Source organism: Nematostella vectensis, chromosome 14, assembly GCF_932526225.1.
Source record: "Nematostella vectensis chromosome 14, jaNemVect1.1, whole genome shotgun sequence".
Lineage (NCBI taxonomy): Eukaryota > Metazoa > Cnidaria > Anthozoa > Actiniaria > Edwardsiidae > Nematostella > Nematostella vectensis.
The window spans coordinates 1,265,341-1,288,384 of NC_064047.1; the positions used below are offsets into that span (position 1 = coordinate 1,265,341).

Genomic DNA, 23,044 nt, shown 5'->3' on the forward strand with positions numbered 1-23,044 from the left:
TGTCATAGCAACCTAAAAGCTGGCACAATATCTTAGGAAATACACCTCTTAAATAAGAAAATGCAAAACAAATGATTGATTTAATCAGTTAAGGATCATCTATGCCCAGATCCTGAATAAATAATGAGTTTTCCCAACGCAATCTTAGGACATAATATGTATTCCATATTCTTGAATATGAGTTCATCCCTTGACTTGAATCAGATTTTTCAACATGTCAAAAGTGTTTCCGTCTGGCTGCACAGAGCACACCTCCCCTGAGTCCTTCTCCACTGAGAGGAACCCAAACTCATCCAGTCCGATGATGGTACCACTCTCAGGCTTTCCAAAATTGATACTCACTTTTGATCCACTGAAAGATAAACATTGAAACTGTGTCATGCCACCATTCTGCCATCATTCAATATGATTTAGAAACCATCCATTCAAGCTGATTTAGGAGGCTATTGCAATATTTTCTATTACATTTGGTAGATAAATGAGTAAAGCCTTGCTTTTAAATAGTTTATTTCTCAAAATTTTTGCTTCTCATGCCACTTATTTGATGTAAATAAGCTTGTAACGAATTACCTTCTTCAGTCTGACCAAATTTGTCAGAGTCAACAACCAGCTTTTGGTGAACCCTTTTACTCTGGTTAACAAACACGGCTTATTTGGGTATTTTGATTAATTCCAAATTCATCAGATAGTTTGTCTTCCAATGTTGAGGACAATAATTAGCTGACTGGCTTTTTATGGCTACTTATTAACCCTTTCTAGGGCTAAATATCTTCTTCACAGTCACAGCTTGAGTGTTATTGCTGTCCGTTTCAGGGCAGCTGTGTTGGAGAATGGAGACTAGATACTGCATAAATGCTTGCATATTATGCCAATCTTGAAGATTTGGCTTCAAAATATATCTCATTTAGCTCTTAGCTTATTGGATGTTGTGGGTAAGTAGGTTTTGCTTATGAGCTATTGTATATATGTAAACCTTTTTTTTTTCTTTTCATGATTTGTTTCTCTACCCTGGGTACCAGAGCCTCCAGACTTCTTTCGTCCAGTCTCATATTTTTTTTTTTCTTTTTTTTTTTTTTTTGGGGGGGGGGGGGGGAGAGACTCTCTGGAAGTCGGCCTTATTACCCTTATTCTCTATTCCACTATGCAGTATATAGTTGGTCCAGACTTTGATAATTCTCTGCCCACCTATATATCTAACTAAAAACAATCACATTCCAGGGGGTCAGCTTTCTTCAATACTGTATGTTGCATTACTAGTTCAAGATTTGATTAATTTTCTTTGGTCAGCTTGCCCCATACCTGTGAAGCCATCTCTTGTAATACTTTTCCAGGAAGGGACCTTTTCCATGTTCCTGGAACTCACTGATCAGCTTCGCCATACAGTTCACTGTCCTGGCCAACACCATTTCCAGGCAGATTGGTGACAAGATGGTGTTGTGACTGGTATTGTATTCTCTGATTATATCATTGATGCAAGTAGTTGGTTCGCTGTTTGAAATATTGATACCCATCCCTGGAAATAAGAAAATGTGATGAATGATATTTTTTAAACAAGTCTATTTCAATACTGAAGGCACAAGGCACAGTGTCTTTCTGTTGCAGTATTCAGTTGTTGAATTGGCCCCTAAATTTCCAGTTATAGTTGTTAAAATCCTCTTTTTCTGCATTTCACAATACTTATGCTTCAGACAGTTTTCCTCTTAAATTAAAATGTAAGAGACCTAATGACAAAGACTTTTTAATAAATGTGTGTGAAACAGAAGGAAGGTTGGTGAATGATCAGGACGACTTTCATATTATTACACTATGTATGAGCTTGGGATAAATATTACAAACAAGTAGTTGGAAAAAGTGTTTACCAAATCTTTATATTTATGGTTATAGAATTGAGTAATCATATTTTATAGGTTGAAAATTATATGCTGGTAATTAGATTCAGGGGTGGGGAGGGGGATGTGAAAATTTTGTTGTTCTCTTGCCCCACGAGGTCAGACCTACCAACAACGGCATGAAGAGTGTTTCCAGTAATAGATGATGTCACCAGTACCCCACCTAACTTTGACTCCTTGCCGTAGTAAATGTCATTAGGCCATTTGAGTCGTACATTGATTTCCTGAAATATTACAGTACAAACAACGTCTTTCTGTGGTTCTAATTGTAATTTCATGAGGGGGGTACTACCAAGACTGCATCCTCAGTTATTATTCACAGGGCCATGACTTTAGTTTGGTGTAGATACCTCCTCTTCCCTTTGCTACCAATATATTTTTTCCACTTAAAAAAATAGTGGATTCATAGATCTTTAACCCCACTTTTAAAAGACTAAAACTATCCAATTGAAATTCCTGTTTGTTGTACTCCATGATTCAGATTTGATAGCACAACTAAAATAACCCTTGTCAGCCACACCTTTGTAAGTAATTGTTTTCAAGGGCTCTATGATGGGCATGCCCATTGATTCTCTAGTGGAATCTTTTGTGGTTCTATTTCAATATTACAGTACGTACAAAGGGGATTTCAGCTATAAATTCAACATAACAGGGGTAGGAAAACAAGGGTTTGACAAAGCACAAAATTTCATATATGAGAAAAAAAGGGAAAATATTGAACCCCAAACAAATGAAGTTTTCAACTCCCCAGAAACTGTTCACCCCATCCCCCCCCCCAAAAAAAAAAAATGACCGTTAAAAAAAAAGTAACATCCTTCCTTTACCAAATTACAACTGCAAATACATCAGCCAACATCAATGGATGTTTCCTCACACTTGGTACTTTGCTAGGATGACAAAATGGCGGCTGGCAGAGACACTAACCCACCTCATAGCCAGGAATTGTTCTGACAGCCTCCACAAAAGACAAGGATGCAATGTGCTGCAGGAATGGGAGACGTGAGCCAAGCTCCGTGCTAAAACGGATTTTAACTTCCAATGAGAACATCATACAGCCAACTGGAGACAACCAAGCATTCCCACCACGCCCTAACAGAAAAAAAAGACATTTAAATTTTGTTCTTTGCTCACCAGGTTATCTGATTCATTGCATACCTTTCCCACTTATCTGCTGCTTAGCAACAACTATTACACCAGCCTCATCTGGGATTGAGTGAATAAAGCTTTGATTGCTGTTAAGAAAGCAAAATTATATTCTTATTTTTTTTTATTCAAGTAAAGTATTTTTTTCAAACCCTAGAACCCCCTTGGCTCTGGGCCGAAAAGTTCAGCAGAGCCTGTTCATTATATACCCTATATGGAGGAAGGGAGGGGGGATGAGATGGGAGGAAAGAGTTTGACTCAGGATGCCTTAAAATTCACAAGTTCCCTCATGCAAAAATAGTGTTTGGTCCCCCCCCCCCCCATTTCCCCACAGTAGAACTCTTTAAAAAAAGAGCCCAAGCCTCCTCCTTTGTATGGATAAAAATGTTTGGACCCCCCCCCCCCCCCACCTATATCCTGCCTCAAGGTCTTTAACATTCCCATATAACAGTTATACAAACCCCTCAAATATTGAATGAGTAGACTGAACCACATCGGTGTATATAACTATCTGACCAAGGATGCGCGTTTTGAGGTGTCTTCGATAGGTCTCCCAGTCAAAGCTACACCCATCTCCATCTTTTGATATGACAACAGGGAGGGTGTCAGCTGTGGTAGGTGGTATGTTGAAATCACTGTCATCGCTGCTTGGGCAAAATAAAAGAGAGATATCCTGCCCTCTACAAAGACCATCTTTTAGCTTAGGCTTTAGAGATTGCATCAGCATAGTCCTGTTCTGCAAAAAAAAATGGAAGACAACATTTCAAAATCAGTCAGTTTGCTCATCTGTCTGTACTTCAATTCTTCTGTCAGACGTTCACCTATCAATCCACCTTTCTGAGACACTGGTATACAGTAGCTCGAAAGACTACAGACAAGCTGTAAAAAAATAGATGGTCTGCATGGATGTGGTGTAGACAAGCTTTAAATCAACACAGGGTTGGAAAAGTATGTTAAACACCTCCGAGAAACAGTTATGATGACGCTTAGAGCATTAGCCATTCGTCCTTTTGCTCCAGCAAGGGCTAACCTTTGAAACGTCAGCGCAACTACTCTGCCTCACAGAGATGTTCAACATAATTTTTCAATGCAAAATGTTAATTTATTGCTTTTCTGAATCATTGCCTTAGGTGCAAACTCTTTATGTACACTTCTATGACTGTATGTCCTCACTTTAAGGTTCTATGTCAGCTACAATTTTCTCATCCTAGCCAAATGCCAAGTGTGAGAAAGCATCAATCTCTATTGGCTTCTTTTAGAAGGTTATTTCAAGATTTCTTCACATTGTTTCTCCACCAATATTGTATGAAAACAATGACGAAGGCTTGGCTAGCAAGGGCTCTTTCATCTCTCCCTTGAAATTTCAATGGGATGAATGGAGAATGATCATTATGAGCTGTCATCTGTGTAAAAGCTAGTGTAATGATTCGAATAAGCACCCAGGGTGCTTATTTTTCCCCAGGGGTGTTTAAGGGGGCATTTATCGGGGAGGGGGGGTTATTCCATTTTGGTGGAAAATACCAGCTTCTGTCGATTGAGAACCAAACTTTATTTGTGATTAACTGAAACTACAGTAAAAATGCTGTTTGATTGTTTATAAATCTATGTTAATATCATTGCAATGTGAGAATGTCAATGCGAGCTAAATAAGATGAATATTTACACCATTTAATTGGAGCTTATGTTTGGATACTTTTAGGGGGAAGGATGGCGCTTCTTCAAAATTCAAGGTCACAGGGAGGCCCTTATTCGGGGGGGGGGGGGGGACTTATTTAAAGGAGGGCACTTATTCAAATCATTACAGTACATTACCTTTTCTTCTGTGAACATGAAAGCTGGTGTTAGTTTTGGTGGTTCCTGGTGTTGGCATTTCATCCCCAATTTTTTCAGAACAGAAATAAACAGTTGATTTTTGGGTGGATGCTGCGGAGACAGGTAACCAGGCAACAGATGAAGCACGCTCAGTACAGCTATCCCTAGACCCTCACAGGACTTCACAAGCACAGGGTGACCAGAATGAGGATCAATGGCCACTGAGTCAATGCTGGTATGCTTTGAAACTAAAAAAAAAACATGTTTAACATTGCATCACTTTAAAGCAGATACAATACGTGAATGCTATATTTTGTATAGATGCTAAATTTTATGTCTTTCTCAAAATTTATGTTTGTCAGACCCTAAAAGGTCTAGTGAACTCTATTCTAAGCAGAAATGGGTTATTGTTACTAAAAATGTCTTTCTACAAGAAATACAGTACCTCTCACCAGCTGATGCAAACTGGTTGTTGTAATTATAGCTGTTTGCTGGTGCGACGGTATGCTTATAACAAAATCAGAATTAAAATGGAGGCTTCTAAATGCAATGTTTGCCTTAAAATTGTGAAAAGTACTTGTAGGTTCAAGATATAAATGAATAAATAATATAAATAAAGTTATGATATATTTTAAGTGGTAAGTGGTTAAACTCAGATTGAAGAAACTGTCTACCTAGGAAATTTGCCTACCTTCAAAATAAAAAGGTTCACATTGCATTTCTACACTGTCATCTGATGACATGCCGCTAGTCCCCACTTTGATACGCCACACATGGCTATGCTCTGGGTGTGGCTTTAACGTCAACCCTGCAATCGCGCTACAAAGCTGAGGTGTCATAGACAGACTAAGCACCTTTCCGCCGTTCATCAAATACTGATAAATAGCTTGAAAAACTGGTGTCCTCATCTCTTCGTGTGAATCAATAACAAGAAGTTCAGAGTTCTCTGACCAAGGTTGTTCTTCAATATGATTATCTTCTAGTTTATATATCACATAGCTGTCTCGATTTAAAGTATCCTGTAAATTGTCTCTGATCATGTGAAATTTAAGTCCATTGCTATCCTTTGTACCAGTGTAGACCAAAATGTTTGGAGGCTTGATAGAAACATTCTTAATTCTGACATTACTCGTGTTCGATTCAACACGACGTGTTTGGGTAGAAATCGTATGTGCTACCGGTCGATGCAAATACTTCGTAAGGCTACGCCGGGACAGACTCGTGAGATAGAATCCTGAAATCCAGGCAGCGCCAAGGAAAGCCATCCAAAGAGTGCGAGGTTTTCACGGCGGGAAAACTTGGATTAAATTGACAGCTCTGGAATATTGTGACGTCATGAATGAACAGAAAACCTGCTTTTACACAAAATTCATTGCAGGAAAAACCCTCATAGCTAGGAAGTCTGAAAGTTTGACTTGAATTCTCCCTATTGTTATATTTAGGTCGTAATCAGAGAATAGGGTGCGAAGAAAATCTTGAATTTACGGGAAAGATAGTTTACATTCCGCAATATTTATCCGCCATTGAAACACCAACCACGAGAAAGCCTGGGACGAGTCGCCGTTATTGGTGATAGTAGCATAATTTCAGCCATTGAGCTGTTTCTAGGGCAAGCATTCTGTAAACAACTTTCCGAAAACCTCCGACTTCTCTCTTGATTTTTAACCGATTGAACCGAATAAGCTCTCAACTTGTTGCTTAAGGGCTGTAAAAGGCAATGTTTACTAGTAGTATGAGTATAAAGCGCCCCTATGAGCGCGAGACTCCGTTTAGTTGGCGACCTCTACCGAGCAAAGGAACCAAGAAACGCAACCCAGACGAAGATTTTATCCTTCGAGGCCAGAGACCGTCTATGAGGTTCGTAAATGGATACTGCTTTATGTAGAGTGTAATGTCTAGCCTTATTTGCTAGATTCCTTTTTGTGTGTGGCAGATTTATGTTGGTGGTAGTGCCTCTATGAAAAACTGTTGTTCATTTTCAGTCATGCAAAAGTATAATAATAAAGAATAAAATTAGTGAGAACTAAAGTAAGAAAAATGCTACATGGGAAATCTTTAAATGCATTTGTTAGTTATAATCAATAAACAAGAAGTAGCCATTATTAATGGTGATTACTATCCTACTACCTTTAGGTTGTTTTCAAAATCCTGTGAAACAATGTTATTGTTAAAGTGTAATAGTCAAGCCAGAACAAAAGAAAACAAAGACATTACAATGTAATAGTACTAAATAAACGAAAAAGTATTTCATGGGTTTTTGAAAACCATTCTACTATGCAATGGACGTAGCTACAAAATGCTGTTGTAGGCTCCCTTACAGCTGCTCGCATCAGAGCCATGCATACTCCCCAAAGGAGATTAACTGATGGAGAATTATTTCTTATATGTCCTTTCTAAAAACCCATCCAATGACTCCCTATTAATTCGATGACTGTGCTTTTTTTTATATATTGTAGGGTTAAGTCCAGTGATTATCAGACAAACACACAAAGGACTATCTCTCCTATGGGAAGCCGGAGTAGTCTACGATCAAGAACAGCATCAGCACCATGTGTTATGTTCAAGGGTTACGAAACTACTGCAGAGGAATTTGATCCTAGAGATCTCTCTCTTGATCTTTCAGAGTTTGACGACTCACCGGATGAAGAGTTGATGCGACTCAGAGATATCAATTACGCAACAAATTCTTTCCTGAACAGTAGCGTACAATCTGATTGGTTTATCAACCCAGTTCATCGCTCGAAAGACCCACCTGTAAATCTAGACCGACTGGCACAGTCAGAACCTTTGAAAGCATCAGTGTTAAAATCAACAGCTCAAGGAAATATCATTAGTAGAACAGATGATGTACGACAAACTCCTGTAGACGAATTTGACATGTCTGTTTTCCGTGACGCAGAGGAGCACATGTTATCATCTAGAACACTCAGTGGGTTATCAACGCCATACAGAGGCGAGCTCGCCCAACTCAAAGTCAAGGGCCTAAAACTCCAGGAGGAGAGATTACTGAAGAAGAAATGTTTAGATGAGCTGGAAAGAATTAGAGGTCCTAAACCGAGATGGTATGAGCTTAAAGGCCCAGACTTCCACAGAGAAGCCAGGAAAAATAATGACTTGTTATCACAAAGTGGCCATTATGATGAGATTATGCAATATAGAAACACACTGTTAGATGCTCTAGGAGAAGAGAAAGCTCCAAGAGCATCAGAGATGGATCTTATTCACAAGTACTACCACACTAAAGCTCATAACCAGACAATTTAACATTTCGTGAACTACAGTATTATGCAGGCATGTACACAGGGGGTGCACATGCACCCTTTTGCGGACAAAAAGTGGGTAATTTCTTATTGTAGGATTGTCAGATACTATCCTTTTCCATATGATACCTATGAGTGTGTACCCCCTCGCCCAAGCAAATCCTGTTATGCAGGCTGATGGTGCACAGTCATGGGTATCATATGACAAAAACAGGATTTGAAGACTCCTTATTAAGTAATTACCCACCCTGTGTGCCCTCCCTGTGTATGTGCCTGTCATGCTTTAAAAAAGTAGCCTAGTAATGTGGACCAATAGAGATGAGGTTTTGTGATTTTAAATAGTTGTCACACATAAAGAAAGATCATCTTATAATAAAGAAATTGAGTACCACTGTGAGATAGGGCAAATGACTAACCTAAAAATGAAAAAGAAAAAGAGTTCAACACCTCACTCCAAACTTTTAAATATTTTATTTGACTTAAGATGAATTATCTTTGCACAATTCAACAAGCCTTAACACAGCATCAGCCAGCAATTTATACTCATTTAGCTCATTATAAACATGCGCTGAAATTCGCACATACAACTTCCCATTAACAGCTTTCACAGGAACTTCTAAAGCTGACTCGCAATGCAATCTCTCCTGCACAGCCTCAGCTTTGGGTTTGTCCACCTCATCGTTACCATTTGCCACCTGGCACTGCCAGAGAAGGTCAGGAAGTCGTACTAATACCATTGGGCCAAACATGTAGAGAGGGAAAAGTGTGTCTGTGTCCCAGCACTTTGCTAGTAAAGTAGCAGCTTTGTGGGCCAGACTGGTGTTGTGATTGTAGATTCTGTCTGGGCTCACTGTTTCCCAAAAGTCAAGAACTGAAAGAAAGCAAAAAAAACTATCAAAATTGTTCACTAACCCCCCCCCCCCTATAAAAAGAAAAAAAAAACACCTAATACTAACATAGTTACTGTAAACAATTAATACAAATACCTCAGGTGACTCAGTTAAACAACTTTTTAATTTCACAAAACATACAAAAATAAGCTTAGACTGTCCAACCCTCCTGATTAGGAAGGGATTATCCTGGCTTTGCTTGGCAATCAAGTGAAAACACAAATTTCCTCTACCTCCGTGATAAAAGATTGGCAACTTAATGCTTACCCCGTGATATTTTTGCAATTTGCTTTTAATGTGAGGGCTTACCAGTGTGAAGAGCAAGATATGGGCTGTAATCCCTTAGACCTATCACAAGATAAAGCAAGTAGCGGTGAAAATAAAGATGGTCAAACATACTTTTCCCATGTGATCTACACTATGTGCTCCCTCCCTCTCAGCAAATTCTGACTTCACTCCTGATCTCCCTACTTAAGTTATTATCCTTAGGATTGCTCTCATCGGGATCGCCCCTGAAGGCACCCTCTTTGGCCACCATATGTTTAATTCCTTGAATAATTTTGAAATACTATCCTTTTTCATAAGAAACCTGAGACTGCACACCCCCCTCAGCAAATCCCAGGAATTATCTGCTCCCCCCAAACAACAGCCATGACTAACAGGGTGGAGCTTATGGGTTATCCTAGACACAAAGTAAAAAGGCTACCAAATAACGCTGGAGAATAGAGTCAATGGACCTGGGCAGGGATGTAACATACCTCTGAACAAAAACTCTGTGGTAAACCCACGGCCAAATCCACCAGAGACAGTCAGACACCTCACTGATCCCTTGTGCTTGTCAGCAACGTAGAGGGCAGCACATCCCTAAACACATTTAAGACTTTTTGTACTGTTAACTGGAAAGAAGAAATAGTGAATATGTTACGGGTACCCCCCCTCCCTGTTGCCTTTAGAAATAACCTCCCCTACCTTAGGCGCACAAAGCCATTTGTGAGCATTAGCAACATAGTAATCAGCCCCTAGCTCAGCAATCCTCAGCGGCAATGCACCAAGCGCATGGGCCCCATCCACCAATACTGGCACATCCCTTTTGTGGCAGATGCCAATTAACCTACTGATTGGCATGATGATTGGGATAACACTAGGGATGTGACTGAATACAGCTAGTTTGGTGCCTGGTTGTAGTGTGGTCTCTACGAGTGACAAAATGTCATCTTCATAGGATGGGAAAGGAATAGTTGCCTCTTGTATCTCTACACCTAAAAAGCACAAAACAGTATCAGAGAATAACAAGTACCAAGAGTTTCCACTTTGTCTGGATTATCTAGACTTGAAGAGTGTTGCATTGTAGCACCTGTACCTTTCAATTCAATGATTGATTCTCAGTGATAGGTAGAAAAATTATCTTCTAACTATACTTGGTGCTCGCATGTCTCATCTCACTTGCAAGCACCCAACATCAACCCATGCAAGCACCCAATATCAACCCATGCAAGCACCCAACATCAACCCATGCAAGCACCCAACATCAACCCATGCAAGCACCCAACATCAACCCATGCAAGCACCCAACATCAACCCATGCAAGCACCCAACATCAACCCATGCAAGCACCCAACATCAACCCATGCAAGCACCCAACATCAACCCATGCAAGCACCCAACATCAACCCATGCAAGCACCCAACATCAACCCATGCAAGCACCCAACATCAACCCATGCAAGCACCCAACATCAACCCATGCAAGCACCCAACATCAACCCATGCAAGCACCCAACATCAACCCATGCAAGCACCCAACATCAACCTATGCAAGCACCCAACATCAACCCATGCAAGCACCCAACATCAACCCAGCTGTTTGGCCTGCCCGTGCAGGCATAACAAAAAATAGCCTGATCCACAAAACCGCTGTGACACTGATATAATACAGATGATTGCCACCTACTCATGACCCTGGTTATTATGTCTAGTACCAACCATCAAAATACATACCATCTTCAGCACTGAGGTGACGCAACAACTTCTTGACGGCATAATAGCATGTATTCAGATAAAACACTTTGTCACCCTTACACAGTTTAAGGGATCGAATAACTGTATTGATACCTTCAGTAGCGTTCGGGACTAGCACTAAATCCCGCGGGTCACAACACAGGAAGCCCGCAAGTCTGCGAGTGATATATACCATGTGAGTCAGTAATTCACGATCAACAAAACGCAAAGGTTGCTTTTCAATGTAAATTTGCCAATCACGAGCGATATCTAAAGATTCTTTAAGTACTCCACCGAATGCTCCGTGGTTTAAAAATGTCCAGTTTTTGAAATCTATTAAAAAATGCTTCTTCGCTTCGGCGCCAAAAGTGAATGTCTTCTCATCAAAGTGTGGCAGAGCTATAGGTATTTTGGGAGGCACGTATTCGTCATTTTTCAGTCCTATGATGTAGTTTGCATTGTCATATTCCATCACTCCTTCTGTGCCCACGGGTTTCTTTGCAAAAATATTCTGTCGACAAGCGACAACATCCCCGCACGCCGCCATTTTGTTATGGTATCCCTGTGCATACACATACTATATTTGAGCCTGCGATACTGTTAGTTTGACCCAAAAGTGTCGACGGTTTTCAGTAGAAGGGGGGGGGGGGGGGGGGGGGGGGGGGGAGGAGGGTAAGGGTAGAAGGGTTTGAAATTAGTTTTTAGGCTTTCCTAGACAAAGTCTAGATTTAAAGTTTTTTTTATGCGTGTAATCGCCACAATATCTGACCTATCCGCAGCAGTATCCAAAGCGAACAAATTTAGGGCCCCCGAATGGTCCCCCGAAATTTCGATGTGCTCGCATACTCCACAGGCAGCCCAAGCTCATTATATGTAATTTGACGGTCAAAATTTAAAATCTTCAGAATAGTCTAGTTTCGAATTCGAAAATGACCGCTAGACAGATTAATTGAGGGCGCATTGTTAGTCTCGGCCTGAAGTTAATTATACACAAATTCCAACGAGAAACTACCGATCCTGAAAATCATACAATGATTGTACTTGTGAATACGTGAATACGTTTTCTTGTGAAAATTTATGACTAATTTTCTTCACGCCGAGGCTAACACTGTAAAATGCGCCCTCAATTAATCTGTCTAGCGGTCATTTTCAGATTCGAAACTGGACTATTGTGTATTTATGAATAAAATGACTCGCAATGAGTAACTTGTTGTGTCGTTTATTACTCGACCGAATTCAAAGCCATTCGACAGGGGTTTCACCGGGTTGCTGAGTTTTCTCCCCGTGGGGAGAAAGTCATTTTATTCATAAATACACAATTTTGAAGATTTTGAATTTTGACCGTCAAATTACATATAATGAGCTTGGGCTGCCTGTGCATACTCGCGCAATTTTTTGTCCGCCGTGCTCTTATGCTCGCGCAATATTTTACGGCCTAAAAATGTTATGTTCCTAGTGTGCACTAGGCATTATAACTTTTAAAGTCTTCATTGCCGACAATCATGGGTAGTGCGCGCGCTACTGTCGCGTCACTACTTTGTTATGTGACGTCATATCTCATTCAACTGACTACTTGCAAAGGTGAACGCTTTTTAACATCTTCTCATCAGTCACTGGCTACCATTTCAAGTTTCCCAACTGTGGGGATTAAAAAAAAGTAGACATGGAGGAAGCTATCAAAAAGACAAAGGAAGGCATTGCTGTATTTAAAGCAGAGTTGGTAAGTCGCGTTTGAGATGTTACCTTTACTTCCATTTTCAGCCTTTTATCATAACTGCTCGACACCGCTTTCCATTACAAATTAATTGCAATTGATTAATTTATGACTTGTGTAACATTTTGTTTTTTTTTTCAAATATAGATCTCAAACATAAAGAATTTGAATTAGAAATAAGATAGAATACAGTACTTTTTCTTTTACAAAATCAAAAATATGACTTATTTCAAGAGGCTTTTTCTTTTTTCTCTGAAACGGCAAAAAATCGATAGAAAAACACGCGATAATCCAATTGATTGTTTAATAGTTATAACGCTGATAACAAAATGTTTGCTAGGAGGCGATAAAAATTTTTCCCCATATTATTTTATTTGCTTGTGTTATCTTTTATTGCTCATCAAAAAAAACAAATCGTTGTTTTCTATTTCTATTGAATCAGCGACAAAAAGCTTGCCTGTGATTGGCTGTTAACACCATGTATAGATATTCTGGACTTATCTTAGGCTTTCTATTAGCCAAAACAAGATGTTATCCGAGTTCCCTTTTCTTCGTCCACAACTTGTACTCATTATTGAGAAATTCCGTAAAGCGAGAGATTGGATTGATAAGAGGAAAAGATCACTTTTTGCGCTGTTTTGAAATGGACGAGTGTAGGGACAAGTAACATCTTTCGGAGCTTTGGCGAGAAGACGAAAGAAAAAGGGATTAATCAGACATTTCTTCCTCTTTCTTTCGTCTTGAAATGATAAAAAAAGATAAAAAGATGATAAAAATAATAAAGGGCAGGAAAATAAAATACCAACCACGTCAAATGGCCTGTCTACGCATCAGGAATTTTGAGTGAGAGTTCAGGCGTGTTTACTGTATCGATATCAGTACAACGCAAGAGACCATCATGGTCTCTAGTACAACGTTAATATGCGTTTAGTTGTTGGAAGTGTTTTTTTTTTGTATATAATGCCTAGTGCACACTAGCGACATAACAACATAACGACATGGGCGCGCGCACTCTTATCTTCGACATAACGACATGGACATAACGACATAATGCCTAGTGCACACTAGCGACATATCGACATAACGACGTGGGCGCGCGCACTCTTATGTTTTCTCTTTTATGTCATTATGTCCATGTCGTTATGTCGGGCTAAACATAGCGCGCGCGCCCATGTCGTTATGTTGCTAGTGTGCACTAGGCATAATAGCAAAAATGCTCTAGTCTTTTGACAACAGCTTTCGCTTATCGAAGCCTTGGTTGTTCTCCCAATCTTTTCTCAGTGTGCTACAGCAATTAATACACGAACTATTTCTTAAATAAAATTTCCCTTTATATAATAAAAGCCATTACTACCATGTATCGTATTATCATAACCATCATCAATATGCTTTATCTGTAGGGTGACGTGGAGGAGCTTGTTACTAGGAACGCTAGGCATATCGATAATCTAAGTATGGTGATGGACCATATGAGATCTTGGATGAGAGACCTTCTAAAGGATTACGAGAAAACTAGCCGCCGTCTAGAGTGTGATGGGGCAAACTCATATACATCACTCTAAGGGAGATCATCGCATTGATACACTGAATGTTTCTGACCATTTTTCATTAGTCTGCCTCTGGATGAATCGCCGAGCCCAGGTTGTCGGTCTTTACAGCAGGTTTCCTGTGCTGAAGGGTTACCCGTGGCACACTCAGAAATTAAATCACTCTACGGGCAATCATCGTATTGGTGATATACCATCATGCTATTAGGACAAAAACGCTACCACTTGGAACTCTTTCGGCGCTTCCAAATCTCCGGCGTTGAGAGAGCCAATTACTCTCTTGCAAGGGTAGCCCGAGAGGTGCATTCGTCATTCAGCGTGACATATGACGCAATATATTACAAATGCTTCTGCAATCTGTTACTGATGCTGCTACAAAAGCTCTGTTTGTCCTGTCACGCAGTACTACTTTATCAAGCAGTGTTGAAAAGGAACTGCGTCGCCCTTTTCATTGGCGGGGTCCTGGCGCCAACATTTCCAGTCGTGCTGCTACAATCAGTCACGTCATCTTGAAGATTCTTGGCGTGACGTGTGACGCGGTGTGTGGTGGCAGCTTTGAATTTCGTAATGTCGATTTGACCGATTCGTTTGAGCTTGCTTGTAGTCTCTTGTGACATCCAGCCTTTCTCATTACGCACCATGCGGCCAAGCTCTAGTGTGGAAGCGAGGCTCTTGCGCCTGCGCGATACTGCCACTAGTCGCACATGCGCATCTAGACTTGATTCCGTTCTCCTTCTTTCTAAACAAGAAAAAGAAAAATTGTAGGGGCCGTGTTTTCTCGTTTTCTTATAGATCTTTTTTAAACTCCACACATTAAAATAAATTTTGAGGTATATCCAACGCAGAGACAACAGATTTGCAGAAATCACGAAATAGAGAAGAAAGAAGCATTGAAGAATAAATTAGAGGGAAAGAAAATACCTGAAAGTTAACGGATGTTCAACTTCTAAAACCTTTGACACACTTGGCGATTTTGTACGCCAAGATATTGTGACCACAATCGTGGCCACAATATCTACAATCGTGGTCACATTGCCTTGTGACACAGGGTTCCGGTGCGATTAAAAAAGCGTGCGCGCTTAATCTATTTTTGTTTTGAGTTGAATGCCCCTATAGAACCTATAATGTCAAAATAACGCAAATCAGTATTGTTTTATGATAAAGTTAATTCTATTGACTATTAGCTTAGTGTTTATGGTCTTCACGAAAAGAGTTTTAACGTCCAATTTATAAGGGATTGAGTGCTGCTTTTACATACTTTATGGAACGCTCCATTTACCCCCTCCCCCTCCGTCTCTCCCCCCCCCCCCCCCTCTTCAATGTTGGATGGTGCCAACGCCAAAACACATGACGCAACACTGAAGGGGGGGGGGGGGGTGTAAATATTATTTTACAAGTTGTGTGTTTTTCCGCATGGATTATTGTTTTGGACAAATTCCGATAATGTCCCAATGATTTTTACCATGATTGCAGACGTCTGATACGTCCGATTCTGGGTGCAAAATCGCTTAATATGTCGTAGGCCTAAGGTTCAAGCCACTTTAGCTCCCTTTTTCACTGGAATTACTTACCAAAATCATAGTCCGACATGACAATCTCTGGGACAGCGCCAATCTTTCGGGCGTTACTTGTGGAAGCAATGTCTGGGGTGGTCTTGCTGACGTGTGAAGTGTTGCTACCGATGTTTTGGGTGTTGCTACCGATGTTTTGGGTGTTGCTTCCGATGTTTTGGGTGTTGCTTCCGATGTTTTGGGTGTTGCTACCGAAGTTTTGGGTGTTGCTTTCGATGTTTTGGGTGTTGCTGCCGATGTTTAAGGTGTTGCTACCGATGTCTAGGTTGGTGTTACCTATGTCTGAAGTGCTAGAACATAGGCTTTCTCGTCGCGTATGTCTGGGCTTCTCCATCACCCACCCGTGATCATTGCTATTCAAAGCATTGAGGGATTTCTGCTTATAAGGCGGTCTTTGTGTGGAAAAAGCTGCGCCACTAACCAAGGACTCTGAACTGCTTACATGCCTTTGGTCCCTAAGCTTCCCCGGTGGAGGACTAGGTGCCAAATCTGGTAGGTCCAAATATGAGGCACATTTTCGTTGTGGTCCATCAGCACTCTGGCACCGAATGTCGTCCCATGATTTCGAGTGCCGCATCCCTTGTGAAGGTGGCATCAAGTAGTTGCCATTCAAATCAAGCGAGGGCAGGAATTTTCGCCTGCAGGGAATCTCGGGTAATAAGTTCGGCGACGATAGTGATGATTTCCGGCAAGCGGTTACCCCCTGTACGAGTCTGCGTGCGTTACGGATGTCTTTGAGCTCTTTCTCTGCTTGACTGCGTTTCTTGTCCAGATTACTAAGCTTGTCAGTGAGGAAGAGTTTCTCTCGACGGTTTGTTTGCGTCGCCCGCTTGTATTTTATGTCTGTGAAGCTTGTCGATGACATGTCGCTTGTTTAACTGCTCAACTTCTTACCATCCTAATTCAATAAATGTGTAGATAGGTATTGTCTGACTGGTTGGCTTGGGCTATTGGATTAGGCTAAACATTTATCACTTCAAGTCGACTTGTTATTAGATGATGAGATGACTTTACTTTAACGTTTAACGTATGCAATAATATCACAAATTTTCAAAATACCTTGCATTCGCTGAAACCATATCTTTGACTAAAAAAAAACCTTTTAGCTCCTGCAATTGCCGGGTTATATAAAACAAAACTATCACTTAGAGGGAAGTGCTAATTGAACTTTGGCATAATCATTTGAAAATATCACTGTTTTTAACCTTCTTGATCTTGCAAAGCATTATCTACGACATTAAAAGTTTCCAAAAGTTTTCACATACCTTGTAATAAATTTCTTGTGATTTGTGAATGTGCCAGCTGGGTCCAGCGTGAAGCAAAGGCGTTTCTTTTAGTGGACAATTTAATCTCGTAATCCCTAACCTAGAAGCACCAACAATAAAAAGCCAACACAAAGCCTCAATAACAATACAACCCTGTTGTCATAACTGAAGTGATACGTGCCCTATGGCTACTAGAGCCTAAAAAAATGATGCACAAACAGGAGTCCCCGGTTCCAGAAAACAGCGCCTGGTTACTGGAAACGAGAGATTAAACAAAATGTACAAGGCCACAAAACGGATCTATTCCGCAAAATATCTCTTCCGCATTTTTTTTTTGCTGGCTGGGAAGATGTTAGACCCCTCGGTTGCTGGGGAAAAATGGCCCTAATGGTTCTGCTGCCGAATTTGGTAGAGTCGAATAGTTGTGTTGGGAATATTTTGAGGGACGCTGGAGCGGATGCTTGGGAAAAATCGTCCCGATCGGTAATATGGGCAATTATTCATGTGCTTAAATGCCCAATCACTGCTATGGCTGGGAAAACATCCCAACCAATGCTGGCTGGAAAAAAGGGAATGGTCCTCCTTGGAAAGGGAACAGACAGTTTTTTTTCACCAGCAACTTTTAAAATGGATATTTTCGGTATCGGAACATATTCACACGAGGGAATGCCATTTTAACGTGTTTCGGGAGGGGGCTCGTTGTATGCCCTTGAAGGGAGCGCTGTAAACGTTTCCTTTAATTTCATAAGAAAGCCGAATTAGAAAAACAAAATAGCAAGTTCCTAGACTAAAAACGCGTTTTTTTAAAACAAATTATCTTTGGTCCAGATAAAAAGAAAACATGTTTCTTACTCAGCTATTTTGAGGTCTATTGGAATTGGACACAAAAAAATTACACATGATGCTCAGGGGCGGTAGTTGGGGAGGGGGGGGAGCAGAAGTCACTTGTCCCCCCCTCTCACGCACACACGCCTTCCCCCGCCCCTCTCACGCACACACGCCTTCCCCCGCCCCTCTCACGCACACACGCCTTCCCCCGCCCCTCTCACGCACACACCCCTTTCCCCGCCCCTCTCACACACACACGCCTTCCCCCGCCCCTCTCACGCACACACTCCTTACCCCGCCCCTCTCACGCACACACCCCTTCCCCCGCCCCTGTCACACACACACCCCTTCCCCCGCCCCTCTCACGCACACACCCCTTCCCCCGCCCCTCTCACACACACACCCCTTCCCCCGCCCCTCTCACACACACACCCCTTTCCCCGCCCCTCTCTCACACACACCCCTTACCCCACCCCTCTCACGCACACACCCCTTCCCCCGCCCCTCTCACGCACACACCCCTTCCCCCGCTCCTCTCACGCACACTCCCCTTCCCCCGCCCCTCTCACGCACACACCCCTTTCTCCGCCCCTCTCACACACACACCCCTTTCCCCGCCCCTCTCACACACACACCCCTTCCTCCGCCCCTCTCTCTCACACACACTCCTTTCCCCGCCCCTCTCACGCACACACCCCTTCCCCCGCCCCTCTCACACACACCCCTTCCCCCGCCCCTCTCACGCACACACCCCTTCCCCCGCCCCTCTCACACACACACCCCTTCCCCCGCCCCTCTCACACACACACCCCTTCCCCCGCCCCTCTCACGCACACACCCCTTCCCCCGCCCCTCTCACACACACACCCCTTCCCCCGCCCCTCTCACGCACACACCCCTTCCCCCGCCCCTCTCACGCACACACCCCTTCCCCCGCCCCTCTCACACACACACCCCTTCCCCCGCCCCTCTCACACACACACCCCTTTCCCCGCCCCTCTCTCACACACACCCCTTTCCCCCGCCCCTCTCACACACACACACACACCCCTTCCCCCGCCCCTCTCACACACACACCCCTTTCACCGCCCCTCTCTCACACACACCCCTTTCCCCCGCCCCTCTCACGCACACACCCCTTCCCCCGCCCCTCTCACGCACACACCCCTTCCCCCGCCCCTCTCACGCACACACCCCTTCCCCCGCCCCTCTCACGCACACAACCCTTCCCCCGCCCCTCTCTCACACACACTCCTTCCCCCGCCCCTCTCTCACACACACCCCTTCCCCCGCCCCTCTCTCACACACACCCCTTCCTCCGCCACTCTCACACACACCCCTTCCCCCGCCACTCTCTCACACACCCCTTCCCCCGCCCCTCTCACACACACACCCCTTCCCCCGCCCCTCTCTCACACACACTCCTTCCCCCCGCCCCTCTCTCACATACACCCCTTCCCCCGCCCCTCTCTCACACACACCCCTTTCCCCGCCACTCTCACACACACCCCTTCCCCCGCCCCTCTCTCACACACACTCCTTCCCCCCGCCCCTCTCACACACACACCCCTTCCCCCGCCCCTCTCACACACACCCTTTCCCCCGCCACTCTCTCACACACCCCTACCCCCGCCCCTCTCACACACATCCCTTTCCCCGCCCCTCCCACACACACCCCTTCCCCCGCCCCTCTCACACACACCCCTTCCCCCGCCCCTCTCACACACATCCCTTTCCCCGCCCCTCTCACACACACCCTTTCCCCCGCCACTCTCTCACACACCCCTTCCCCCGCCCCTCTCACACACACCCCTTCCCCCACCCCTCTCACACACACCCCTTCCCCCGCCCCTCTCTCACACACCCCTTCCCCCGCCCATCTCACACACACCCCTTCCCCCGCCCCTCTCACACACACACCCCTTCCCCCGCCCCTCTCACACACACCCCTTCCCCCACCCCTCTCACACACACCCCTTCCCCCTCCCCTCTCTCACACACACCTCTTCCCCGCCCCTCTCACACACACACCCCTTCCCCCGCCCCTCTCACACACACACCCCTTCCCCCGCCCCTCTCACACACACCCTTTCCCCCGCCACTCTCTCACACACCCCTACCCCCGCCCCTCTCACACACATCCCTTTCCCCGCCCCTCCCACACACACCCCTTCCCCCGCCCCTCTCACACACACCCCTTCCCCCGCCCCTCTCACACACATCCCTTTCCCCGCCCCTCTCACACACACCCTTTCCCCCGCCACTCTCTCACACACCCCTTCCCCCGCCCCTCTCACACACACCCCTTCCCCCACCCCTCTCACACACACCCCTTCCCCCGCCCCTCTCTCACACACCCCTTCCCCCGCCCCTCTCACACACACCCCTTCCCCCGCCCCTCTCTCACACACCCTTTCCCCCGCCCCTCTCACACACACCCCTTCCCCCGCCACTCTCACACACACCCCGCCCCCGCCACTCTTACACACACCCCGCCCTCGCTTGAGAAACTTATGGGGAGGGGGCAGCGCTTCGCCCCCAAAACTCCTCCACCGCCACAACACAGACACACACTACATTGAAAGCCTTCTTCCCCCACTTTTGGGACCATTCCAGTGTATCTGGGGCTGTATCTATTGAAATAATTCCTCAGCTGCTTGATTTGCTACACAACCATGTGCCCTTTATTCTTGTTTATTCACACTGATGCTGGAATAAGACCATCGCAATAGTCTTACACTTAAATGACGAAATACTTATTATGTCACGACGGTTTGGGGCGGTACAGGACTAATCGAAGTAAAACATTTTTACTGGGAACAAAGTTAATTTACGGATTCTTACACAACCTGCTGTAACTCGCTTAGAAGTTAAAGCTATCAAGATGTTTAGGGGCGAAAAGAAAAGAACTGTGTGTTGCTATTAATGGATTTTTCTACGTAGATATCTGGAACTTTGTACGTTAGTTAACCCATCTGTAAGACTATCAAGTTCCGATTCTCCCTTTACTTTCTTTCAAGATTTCCAAGTTCTTTCAGTGACCCCGGAAGCCTCGGCCATCTGAACTAAAAGTTTCCTTTCATTCTTATCTATTTTAGATAACGATATACTCAGCTTTCTACTGCACTCCCTGTGTCGTGTATCGCCGAAATGATTTTGTGATAATTTTTTAGCTTTAGTGACTTTATCCTGGATTTCTATCCGCCGTAGCATGGCTTGCTTTAGAACTAAGTCTTTCTCCTCCGATGCCTTGCGGCCTGTTTCCAAGGCCATCGTAGAGTTTGGCCTGATTACGTTTGGTGCTGTTTTTCGTCTTTGGAGCAGCCTCGGCGAGTAATTCATCTTCTCGTGATACGACATACATTGGTCAGCGGGTGATTTGTTGCCATGCGCAGAACAGTCCTTAACATCTCTACGAGGCACGATCACGTTACATTCGGGCTTCTTTTTACGAACTTCTAAGGCTGTTGATGGCCTCACCCACAAAGGATCCTTATTTGAAACACACACACACACACCCCTAAATCTATGGATTTAGTTTTGCTCGAATTCGACACCAGACATGAAAAGTTTGAAAAAGACTGCGTTGAAATTTGAGTTCGGGCAGCCCCTTTATCCTTCCCAACACCAATCACAGTCAAATCGTCAAATGAGACCCTCAGTCCTGGCTTTGACATTCGGCGTTTTGTGCCGTCGCATTCTTCTACAGTAGTCCCTTCCTTGCTGTTGCTAGTCAAATAGCGTATTGCTGCGCTTTGATCTCGCTTCCCAGGCGTTGTTCTTATTTGTGTTTTGGCAGAAGAACTGTTGCTTTGCATAATTTCCCCCACAAATGCGCTCAGGTTTTCAGTGTCCCCCTTGTCATTGGAATCATGGTAAGTGGGATGTTCATCTTTCAGGCTGCTTACACTGCAGACACCCCTGCCAATAGAAACCGAGTGTCTTTTTTTCGCTAGATAGCATTTCAACCTCTCATCTGGAAGCTCAAGTTCTATACCAGGTACGATTATATTTGTGCTCTCCAATTGGGTTTCCTCTTTTCCTTGTGTATCATCTTTAACCCCTTCTTCCTCCTCTTTTTCTTCTTGTAACTCTATTCCTTCCACTTCATTGCCCATTCCCTCTTTAATCGTCATAAAGAATTGTTTCCCGAGCATAGATTCCTTCAACCAACCTCTACGGCCACTTGCTCGAATTACTGAGTCATCATAGCTATTTTTACAAGGTAATTTATCTCTCTCAGCAAGGCCAGCTCCTAGCGTGTGGCGCCTTCTTCCCAAATATCTTTTCAACTTCGGGTCCTGAATGTTGAGGTCAAACGCCTCTATCCCATTCAACTGTATGACATGAATATTCCTTTTTTCCTCCGTATTTCTTTTCTCTACCACACAACCGCACTTCAAACTCAAAGTCCTTTCCCCAATAGACCCTCTTCTCTTTTGAACTCCAAATTTAACTTCTAACTTCTTAACGGAGTTCTCTCCAGTGTCAATTTTCCCTTGATTCCTGAATGCTGAACCAAATATTCCAACGCCTAGTGCAACGGTTTGCCGTCTACTCGCTAAATATTTTTTCAGTTTTAGTTCTTCTGCGGGGTCATTCAGGTTTTCCACAGGGTTACCGGCACTCACCTTTTTCTCTAGCTCCTCAGAACAGCTTAATATTGCCACCTTCCCCGGCGTAAAACTCGTCTCCAATGTAATCGATTCTCTTTGCAGCGAAGTCTTCGTTCTTTGGATCCCAGACGCACTTAGTAAAGTTTTGTTCTCCGGTCTGTTGGATGACTTTGGTCTTGATTTGACTTTGATTTGACTTTGATTTGACTTTGGTCAACTTTGTTGCTACATGCTTTACTGGACTCGTTTGTTTTCGGATCTTTGTCTTTCCCTGTTTCTTCAGTGCTGTTTTTCTCAGCCGTTGAGACCTCAACGTCTACGTATTTCGTGTGCGGTGTAAGTGTTTCATCGTTAACATGACGCGAAGAAGCGTATAATTTTCGCGAGTACTTCTCTTTTCTTAACTCAATCAATTCTTTCTTGACCAGTTTTTGCTCCTTCGTGAAGAATCCGAGTTTCTTGTTAAGCAAGTTGTCCTCGATTCGGTTTCTTCTCTTCGCCAAGTCTGTGGC

The 23,044-nt window shown here is 43.7% G+C and overlaps 4 protein-coding genes across 4 annotated transcripts; 1 reads left to right on the forward strand and 3 right to left on the reverse strand.

Annotated features, from left to right (window-relative positions):
• Positions 1–61: 61 nt before the first annotated feature.
• LOC5512817 (biotin--protein ligase) lies at positions 62–6,361 on the reverse strand. The gene is made up of 8 exons (XM_001633069.3): positions 5,536–6,361; positions 4,845–5,092; positions 3,494–3,768; positions 3,045–3,121; positions 2,818–2,978; positions 1,999–2,113; positions 1,300–1,513; positions 62–352 (listed from the first exon to the last, which is right to left on the reverse strand). The coding sequence occupies exons 1-8, from the start codon at positions 6,107–6,109 to the stop codon at positions 184–186; spliced, it is 1,833 nt and encodes a 610-aa protein (XP_001633119.3). The 5' UTR covers positions 6,110–6,361; the 3' UTR covers positions 62–183.
• A 16-nt stretch (positions 6,362–6,377) lies between these two features.
• Positions 6,378–8,501, forward strand: LOC5512809. The gene is made up of 2 exons (XM_001633100.3): positions 6,378–6,701; positions 7,301–8,501. Exons 1-2 carry the CDS (start codon positions 6,562–6,564, stop codon positions 8,106–8,108), a joined length of 948 nt encoding a protein of 315 aa, XP_001633150.1. The 5' UTR covers positions 6,378–6,561; the 3' UTR covers positions 8,109–8,501.
• Positions 8,502–8,556: 55 nt separating this feature from the next.
• Positions 8,557–11,551, reverse strand: LOC5512805 (L-cysteine desulfhydrase). Its single transcript, XM_001633068.3, has 5 exons — positions 10,992–11,551; positions 9,964–10,253; positions 9,753–9,858; positions 9,304–9,342; positions 8,557–8,975 (listed from the first exon to the last, which is right to left on the reverse strand). Exons 1-5 carry the CDS (start codon positions 11,536–11,538, stop codon positions 8,584–8,586), a joined length of 1,374 nt encoding a protein of 457 aa, XP_001633118.1. The 5' UTR covers positions 11,539–11,551; the 3' UTR covers positions 8,557–8,583.
• A 2,855-nt stretch (positions 11,552–14,406) lies between these two features.
• On the reverse strand, positions 14,407–17,339 carry LOC5512802. The gene is made up of 3 exons (XM_001633067.3): positions 17,089–17,339; positions 15,824–16,721; positions 14,407–14,991 (listed from the first exon to the last, which is right to left on the reverse strand). Exons 2-3 carry the CDS (start codon positions 16,686–16,688, stop codon positions 14,666–14,668), a joined length of 1,191 nt encoding a protein of 396 aa, XP_001633117.1. The 5' UTR covers positions 16,689–16,721; positions 17,089–17,339; the 3' UTR covers positions 14,407–14,665.
• Positions 17,340–23,044: the final 5,705 nt, after the last annotated feature.